This window comes from Bactrocera oleae, chromosome 4 (genome assembly GCF_042242935.1).
Source record: "Bactrocera oleae isolate idBacOlea1 chromosome 4, idBacOlea1, whole genome shotgun sequence".
Taxonomy (NCBI): Eukaryota; Metazoa; Arthropoda; class Insecta; order Diptera; family Tephritidae; genus Bactrocera; species Bactrocera oleae.
In genome coordinates, this window is record NC_091538.1 from 21,372,890 (window position 1) to 21,382,189 (window position 9,300).

Consider the following 9,300-nt stretch of genomic DNA (forward strand, 5'->3'; position numbering starts at 1 on the left):
TTTAGCTTGTGGCCAATGTAATGGGCAAGCTTGTCTCAATGCTCTACCATATCAGAGCGACATTAACGAAGATGGAACTTTTGACCCCGAAATCATGGAAGAACTTGAAACAAATGTCGTTGAAGACGATAATGAAGACCAGTTTGAAATTTACCAGCAGCCGGAAGACGACGATGAAGAGGAAGAAGATGATTAAAATTATAAATTGTAGTTTTGGTACCCTTTATTCCATTTTTTTACTTTTAATAAAAATAAATGTATTGAATGATATTTTTTAATAAATTTTTTTTATTTTTTTTTTATCATGTAAGAAGTTATTAATATTAATAAGGTTTAAATTCAAATATAATTCCTATATTTTCATTAATAATTCTGCAATTTCATGGGCAGGTAAATGTTGTTAAATAAATTAATACTGAATAAAAAGTGGATAGGTTAGGAAAAAATGATAAAATTTAATATAATAGTTAATAAAAATTGACAAATATTTATAATCATTGATTTATCGATAGTTCATCAACTATATATGGCCCGTTTTTAAACAAAATTTGTAGAGAATTTTGTATTCTACAATATTGATAATAAATACCAATAGAAAAAAACCCATAGGAAATGAGATATTTACAAAAAAAGCGCAAAAAACCGATTTTTGTAACCTTTGTCCTTGAAATTTAATAGTTGCGTACACCCTACCATGTGTAGGTTTTGAGACAACTTTTAGGGTGTCAATATACAAGTATTTACAGACTTACAGCTGGGTATCTGAATTCCGAGATTCTTACCTAATTTAAGCTTAAATGACTGGACTATATAGGGAAGTTCGACTGTACATATTATTAATTTATAACCAAATTTATTTTAAACATTAAAAATAAGAAAGGGCTAAATTTGGGTGTAGCAAATAATTTTATAGGAATACTTGTATATTTACAAAGAAAAATATGATCGACTTTGCTTTAAGATCAAAGCAAATCAGGTAAGTCAAGAAAATGAAGATTTGTTGTCATAAGTATGAAAAAGTAAGGACATAATCGCTTTAATTCAGTTCGAGATGATAATCCCATCTAAAACATATATAAAATTGAGGGAAAAAGTTTTTTCCGTAACAACGGTCACACCTTTAATAAAAGCCGTTCTCAAAAAAATAGAGACACTTAAATAATTTTTCATGCGTTGAATAGAATCTAATGGTTTAATCGGTCCAATTAAGGACCAAGAACTCTAACAAAAAAGCAGACTTTCAAGGGGAGCTTTTGAGAAGAAATAATATAATAATAAGGATATGAAACTATGACTCAGAACGTAAGAATTATTTTTTATAGAGGAGTCTCCTCAATGTCATTTCATAGGATTCCCCGTATCCCTTTTGCGAATGGTGTTCTCAAAGGTGTTGTTAAGACTTTTCAAAAGTGTGGAGTAATAAGTTACTAAATATTAAAAAACTACTTATCCTTTCAGGTCTAGATTTAAAACATACCGACCATCCCTATTTTTTTTAAATAATACATTTTAGACAGTACAGGAATATTCTTAACATATAATGACAAACATTTTTTTTTTTTATTCAAAATTAGTTTTAAAAACATTGCTGAATTTTAAAACTACAAACTGAATTTAAAAAATCACATTTCACTCGAATCACAAATGTCACGATTCAACCATTCAGCCAACGAATCACGAGTGCACTCATTCTGTTCATTCAAACACTTGATTGACATCAAATCGGACATGCAACCACGCAGTATGTAAGCCTTTACGCATGGCATGGCGGATAGGAGACGAAGAGACTAAGAAATAAACAAACGCAATCAGGAAAAAAGCAAAAAAGCAGGAAAGAAGTACCAAATTTTTGACGACCACGATGTGGTTAAGGGGATCACAGTATTTTTTTACCATCATTAACATTTTTTTCAAGTTGCCGCCAAAGCAATAAACAATATGAGATCACACAAGATCAAACAACCCACCTTGAAGCATTCCAATTGCAAGTTTCTATTCTCCACCTTGGCTAACTCGATAACACGGTTCGGCAGATGGGTAAACTCACGACAACGCCATAACGAACGATTGCTCACTAAACCGTGCTGCAAAGCCAACATCACATATTCATAGTTATCCAATTGTTTCTGCTCATCCGCGATTATGTCATACAACAATTTTACGCCATCAATCTTATCGAAACACTGCTGACCCTCCTCACAGCGTAAGAGCATGGCAAAGCATTTCATGCAAAGCTCATGATAGAAGAGCGTTTTATTCTTTATGCGTTCATATAATAGTTCAAAGAAACCGGCTTTTATGGCCAACTTCGGTGCGATTTCCAAGAAATGGGAAAGATGCTCCCACAATGCATAGGGATAGAAGGGCGTGCATGGGTCAGCATTGAAAATAATTGAGAGATTTTGAAATGATGATGTTTCATTGAGGAGAAAGAGCAGTACTGCAGTTAATGAAGCAAAAATAGAACGAAATTACACAATTTAACGAAATATAAATATAAAACCACTACATACTCTCTGTTTTTTCCGTCAAGTTTCGTAGTATCTTGCAAGCCAGATAGCGTGTATTCCCATGATTATAGATAATCGAATAGAATTCTTCAACCAAATGTAAGCGCCCAACAATGGCATGAGCACCATTTAGGTAGCTCGAAACTAAGTCTGAGAAAAGTGAAAATTTATAAAAGCATTTGGAAGCTTAAAGCTAACATAATATTTACAAAATATTTTCATTAATTGTCTGTGTTCATTGAAGAATTCCTTGAGATATCCATTTTGTAAGCGGAAGAACATATTTTTACACCTTAAAAAGATAATTGATAAATAATTTAGTTCTTCTAATCATCACATATGTATGTTTGTGCTCACGTACTTTCTCACCAAATCGAATTGAATGATGGCACGTTCTGCCTGCCACGGATTGAGTATTATCTCGGTTAATGAATTCACAGCCTGCCATCTGAGCAGCGGATCATCACTACACATATCGTAAGTCAATTTTTCAATACATTGAAAGCCATATGCTAACGCGGCATGGTCACGAAAATAGGCCGAACTTGAGCAATTATCATCGTTCGGACACTTACAACGACAACGTTTTGATTTTACCTTATAGTATTCTTTGGTAACCAAATCGTTTATAGTTTCCCTCTTCATGTGCTCCACCTCGAGTTGGAGGAAATGATTTTTATAGCTAGCGAGCTCCTCCCACATATTGGTTTTATGTTTTTTCGTTACAATCCTAGATTCTGTGGTTTGGTATTGAACAGGAGGAATGATTTGCAAAGAAAAAAGAAAAAATTATATAATAATAATAATTCAAGTATAATTTTAATATTTTCCAGTGAATGACTTCGGAAATTTTTATCGAATGATTAGAAAAGAAATACGAAACTGTTGTTTTATACTATTGAGAATAGGAAGTTTACTATAATGGGGCGATTACAACTATTGTAGTATTTAGTAAATTCCGATAGATAAAAGAGCAGACCGTTATTTTCTCTCGCAACATATTGCTGCAAAGTTTTGTTTACCTAACGGCTGTTCGTAGCGGCTAAAACTAATCGAGGTAGATGTAGAGGTATACATACATATATCTGTATATATGTAACTATAACTTATCCGAATGATGAGATGAACTGAATTCTGATTGACTGTCTGTCCATTCGTTAGTCCGTTCAAGCGATAATTTTAGTAAAATAAGATAGTATGTTGATGAAACTTGGTACACGTGTTTCTTGGCACTATAAGAAGATCAGTTTTGTAGATAAGCGGAATCAGTCGATTTCCACCCCACAAATGGCATTAATAGAAAACCTATAAAGTGCTATAATCACACCCACTCCTTGTATAAATGGTCCAATATGTGAATTATCTTCATGAAATTTAGAGAGCTTTCTTGTGTCTTCGTGCCTTAAATGGTTAAATTCAGGTGAGGTAAGCATTCATTCATTGACAGTTCCCATATACCCGATATAGCGGTTTCCGCTGACTTTAAACCGTTTTTGTTGGTCAATATGATATTTTAATAATATAAAATGGACCAGTTTTCAATGTAGATAGGTCTAAACCTTGGTTAAAACTTGAAGTCCCTATGTAATGATTTGCCACCTTCTGGTCAACTTTTTCTCATATATAACGACAATGTGGCGTCACAGTAATGACACGTATGAATGTGACATTTGCAGGTCACTAAAAAAATCTACAAAGAATTGCATTAGAGAGGGGCATATATGGTTGAAAATTTTTTAAAAAGTGGACATGGCCTCTCCCTTTTATAAGTTTAATGGGCAAATCTCCTAAGCCATTCATGCTACGATAACCAAATTCGTTCAGGGCAGATCCTACCCACTCTGTAAAAATTGGTGAATTCGGATTACTACCCCGCCCACTCCACATATAACGGTTTTGTTAAAAACTACTAAAATTACTTAATCTATAAATTAAATAATCTATAAATAAACTTACACCCAATATGGTACGAGAGGGCGTTAAACCAGCCAAATTAGGACGATGGGCATGGCACCGCCCACATTTAGTTGAAAATCCATATCTCAGGAAATTCAGTAGTTAATATTGACCTATTATTTCTTCACTACAGTGTGAAAATGGGCGAAATCAGACAAAAAAAAAACGCCTACTTTCCATATAACACAATTTTAAATTCCATCTGATTTTTTAACTTTCCAGTATACAAATCAAGAACCAATCAATGTATCCGGATAAAACTTTGCACGAATAGTGTCTTTGAAGTTTGCCACCTTATAACCTAAAACTATCTTAGTCGGATCAAAACTATTCAAGCAGTGACAGTCATTTGACAGTCATATGACAGTCACAGTTGAATAAATTTTGTCAGTGCGCAGAATAAAGTTTCCATAATTTTCTTAAGAGCCTTGTGCAAAAACTGATGTAAACAAACGTATGTGTGTAAGTTTGCATCTTTCTTTAACACATCATATTCGGAATAGATTCACTATATATCAATGCTGCTCACTTTCATGCCTTTTTCTGAATCATGGCTGACCATAAATCCATCAAAGCTGAAAATTGTCAGTTATGACTATAAATCTGTCACAAGTGAAAAATTCATTTGCGCAGTAGATAATATAATCTCTAAAAAAAGTTTAACTTTTAACAAAAATTAGTTACAATAATATACATAAATATAAAAAGGAATGCAACAAAAAATATAATTAAATAATAAAATGTGAAAAGAAATTTTCACTTGATTCCATCTCCTCCTTTCAATAGCTCTGCGTACGTCTTTTCCCAATCAGTGAATATTTCTGAATTTAAAAATGCAAATGGAGATTAACTATATATATATATAGTTTTATTTGAAACTTATTTAATATACGTACATATGTATATTATATTTGAAAACTCCTCTCTTTCATACAAATTTATATTCTTAACAACAAACACAAAAGATGTTTGCACAGTAGCGTACAACACTTTTCGTATGTGGCAATAAGAACAGTAAAATTTATTTGCGCGGTTGTTAAGAAACTGACATTGTATAAATCTAGGCTTATACAATGGAAACTGATATGAAATTTTAAGCGTCCCTTTTTGACAGGGTTGCTTTTGCGCAAAGATATAAGTGTTAAAAAAGTATGATTAGTGTTGATAAACGTTTTTTTTACAATCATCAACATTGACAGTCATTTTACTATTCATTTGACTGTCAGTGGTGACAGTACTAGAGGATTCAGCTATTTCATTCTTGCACATGTAAGCAATCTAATTCAAGGATGTCTCTGTTTGATAATAACAGTGACGATCAGTTGACAAGTAAACTGGTCGTCAGTACTGACCACAAAAATGTGATTGTATTGGTGAACCCATAAGCAGTTTCTTGTAGGGATGTTGCAACAACACAGCGTTGTTACAAAAAATTAATAAGAATAATTTTTTTCCTTGGATTTTGTTACCCATATAAAATGTTATTTTATTTTAAATTAAGTAATTCGCACAATAAACTAAGACATCTTTAAAGGGCACTTAAAAAACGAAAACTTTGACAAACAACGGAACTTTGGCAAAATTGTTATACCTCACTGCCAGTATAGCACAGAGTTCGCTTCTGATATTTTATGATTGAACAAATGTTTTTTTTTTTTATATAAGTAGCAACAATAGTGCCTTTGGTATTGCTGCAATTTTACAATTGTAAATTTTAGAACATTATAAACCGAGTTCAATTTAATAAAATATATAATTAAATTGTTTATAAAAAAATCTTTACATAATTGTAGCGACTTGACAACGAAATAGAAAACCTACCCATTCGCAAAATTTTAAGGCGATTTTGAGAATTATTAAATATTTGTTTGCTTTTACTACGAAAAATTACTTGAAAAAATTTATTTATTGTCTATATACAAATGATGATAGTAAAACCTACAACTTCGTTCCTTACATTGGAACGCAACCCTGCTTGACGGGCATAAGAGAAAAATCTCCATTATATTTGTAAATATAAATGATGATAGTAAAATATTATAGCACCCTGCAACTACGTTGCTTACATTGAAAAGCAACCCTGCTTGATGAACATAAGAGAAAAATAAGCATTCAGTAAAATGCGCTTTCCGTCAACTCTCTTTGTTTTCTCTCTAAATTGCAGCTAAAGAAAAAGCAGCGATAAAGCGATTTGAATTTCAGTACAATTTGAGCGCGCGTGAAAGTGGGTTGAATAGTATTAGATTTGGTAAAACTTGAGTTGAATTATTTGAAACAATTGTTGAATTATTTATGAAAACAAATATTTCCTGTACAAGATTTCTTGTCACACTACTAATGAATTAACAAATACTGAAATGAAAAAAAACTACGTAAGTAAACAAAGTTAAATATATATTTAGTTACGCTTAGTGTTGAAAATTCTTAGTCACTGCTAATTCCATGACTACATGGAATAAATGCAAATTCTATAAACAAATCAAACGGAAATTGACTTGAATCGCGTAAAATATAATGTAAACACACCGAAAGACGCGTTGAGAAATCCGCGATCCAGGAAATAGTGGACGTGAGGCAAAAATGCACTACGCAAGTTGTTAAAATAGAAGAAACAACAAGCAAGTTAAACGCAATCAGAACTAAACCAATAAAAAGGCAAATAAGGGTATAATGTCATGTATGTAAACAAGCTCCAAAGCAAAACGACATCAACAACACAAAAAGCATTTCTGCACAATCGCACAACAGCAAAAAAAACATAAGTATCTGTGCACGGAGCAATAACCGCTGCTAAGTAGCCAATTTGTGGGTGGTAGAGTGTAAAATAATCGCGTCTGCTGAATATAGTGCTTGGTAGAGTCGAACTCTATTTTGGAAAATACATATAAGTAATCACTGTCAAAAACATTTTATTTATACCTGAAACAGGTGCACATCAAACAGCGACAGAAATAGTAGTCGACATAAGATATACTTAAGTGGATTCACACTCGCATTACGCGTCACTCACCGGCTGCTTCAGCGGATGCATCAACACATCAGAGGGCAACGAACTGTTGATTGGAATACATTGATTGCGCTAACTCCCCAGTTGCAAACAATAAATGAAATGGCGCTATTAAAATTGGCTAGGTGAGTAACTAGAAAGACACCTGAGGACCTATGAATCAAAATATGTAATGAAATAATCCCAATTACTAATACACATGTAAGTACAAAAGTGTTCAATTGGCACGATTACGATTTCTTTGGTGTGTTAAACATAGTGATATACCGTGCATAACTTATGCAACTTTTGAACTTTAAATACAAATATCTCGAAAACAATAAGTCTGAAACGGGTATACATATGTAAATACATACATATTTTAATCCTGAAAACCTCCTCTATCATGCAACATAAGTGCAGTTTTCTACTTGTCCACCACTATATACATACATATGCTAACGTGCTTTTAGGTGTATCTGCACTTATTTCTGTTTTTCAATATCATTCATGTAATTTTACTTGTGTATGTACGTAAGTCATGGAACGTGACTGCTTGCACATGCACCATAGCAACCCATACCATTATCAGAATTATAGTTCCATTAGCCGGCACTAACAACTTCAAGCCGATCGATCTTTTCACAAACTTCTTTGCAGCAGCTTGGCAGCATTCTCTTTGTTTGAAAACTTTTTTTTCTGTCAAGCTAGACTTCTGCATTTCTAGGATAGGAAATTAGGTAGTGCAGTAAAAATTCACCATTCTAAGAATTGGAATATTCCTCAATACAGGTCTATGGCTTCTCTGAAGGTAACGACTCCTTCCTTCGTCGTATTTTGCAAGTACAGTGGTCGCCCAATATATCGATTCTTATTTTGTACACCTACAGTGAGCCAAAAAAAACTTGTACAGCGAGATGGTTTGTCTTTGAAGTGACTTATTTTCTAAACTATTAAAACTTTTGAGTTACATCAAAAAGTGAGAAAAGTGCCGTTTTAATAATTTTCATGATGTAATTGAAATAGATTTTTAAAAATCCAGTTTTCTACAAAAAATTAAAAAATCCAAAATTACTTCATTTTCGAAGACCGAAAAAAACTTGTACAGTTTGCATAAATGGACATTTTTACACTCTATAAAGATAATTGATACATTATAGTATGTATATATTGTACTGTTATTCATAGAATACACCAAACTCTGTGTAAGTTCAAAAGATTTGACCACATTTCCTAAAGAGCAGCCATAACCTCATTTTTGCTATAAACTTTGTCCTCTCGTAACTTCCTCTCCACATACGGTGTTAAAAGGGATTAAAGTCTTGACTCTATGGAGAATGTGGCAGGACTTTTTTCACGTCGTACGTACCATTCCTTAACCACCAAAGCAGAATACATCGGGTAGTTATCCTGCATAAAGCAGTAGCCTCCATTTAAATTCGGCTTAGCTGTTGACGAAGTCAAATTATTTTTTTTTAATATTACCTAGTATTTCATTCTTTACATAATTCCATGGAATGCACCACACAATGAAGCCTGCTGACAGACTTAAGTATGTATTTAATTTTTTTTTGTTGTTGCCATACAAATCGACGACCATCATCCACGGTCCAAATACATATTTACATATGTAAGTACATTGGGAGGAGCAAAAACAATTTTTTTTTTAATAAGTCTGGGTGTAAAAAAAAAAATATATTCTTTTAATGTAGTTATATTAAATTTCGACTCATAGGTGAAAATAACTTTAAATACTTTATATAAAAACCAATTTATTTGATATTCTTTACAAAACATTAGGCATGTAGTTTTTCGGAAATAAAAGTGAATATATAGTGCAAATATATA

At 32.6% G+C, this 9,300-nt stretch overlaps 2 protein-coding genes across 6 annotated transcripts in view; one reads left to right on the forward strand and one right to left on the reverse strand.

Annotated features, from left to right (window-relative positions):
• Positions 1-1,525: 1,525 nt before the first annotated feature.
• LOC106614512 (uncharacterized) lies at positions 1,526-3,374 on the reverse strand. The gene is made up of 5 exons (XM_014230295.3): positions 2,872-3,374; positions 2,720-2,802; positions 2,514-2,660; positions 1,968-2,440; positions 1,526-1,787 (listed from the first exon to the last, which is right to left on the reverse strand). Exons 1-5 carry the CDS (start codon positions 3,210-3,212, stop codon positions 1,623-1,625), a joined length of 1,209 nt encoding a protein of 402 aa, XP_014085770.2. The 5' UTR covers positions 3,213-3,374; the 3' UTR covers positions 1,526-1,622.
• Positions 3,375-6,658: 3,284 nt separating this feature from the next.
• Positions 6,659-9,300, forward strand: part of LOC106614518 (3'-5' exonuclease Snipper) — a 29,452-nt gene continuing 26,810 nt past the window's right edge. For 2 of the 5 annotated variants that reach the window (XM_070107629.1, XM_014230306.3), the window contains exons 1-2: positions 6,845-7,319; positions 7,395-7,598. Coding sequence is in view for 3 of the 5 variants with exons in the window: in XM_014230306.3 (XP_014085781.1) it covers positions 7,492-7,598 (107 nt within the window). In the remaining 2 variants the exon portion in view is untranslated. The other 3 variants (XM_014230307.3, XM_036369192.2, XM_070107630.1) reach the window with 3 other exon arrangements.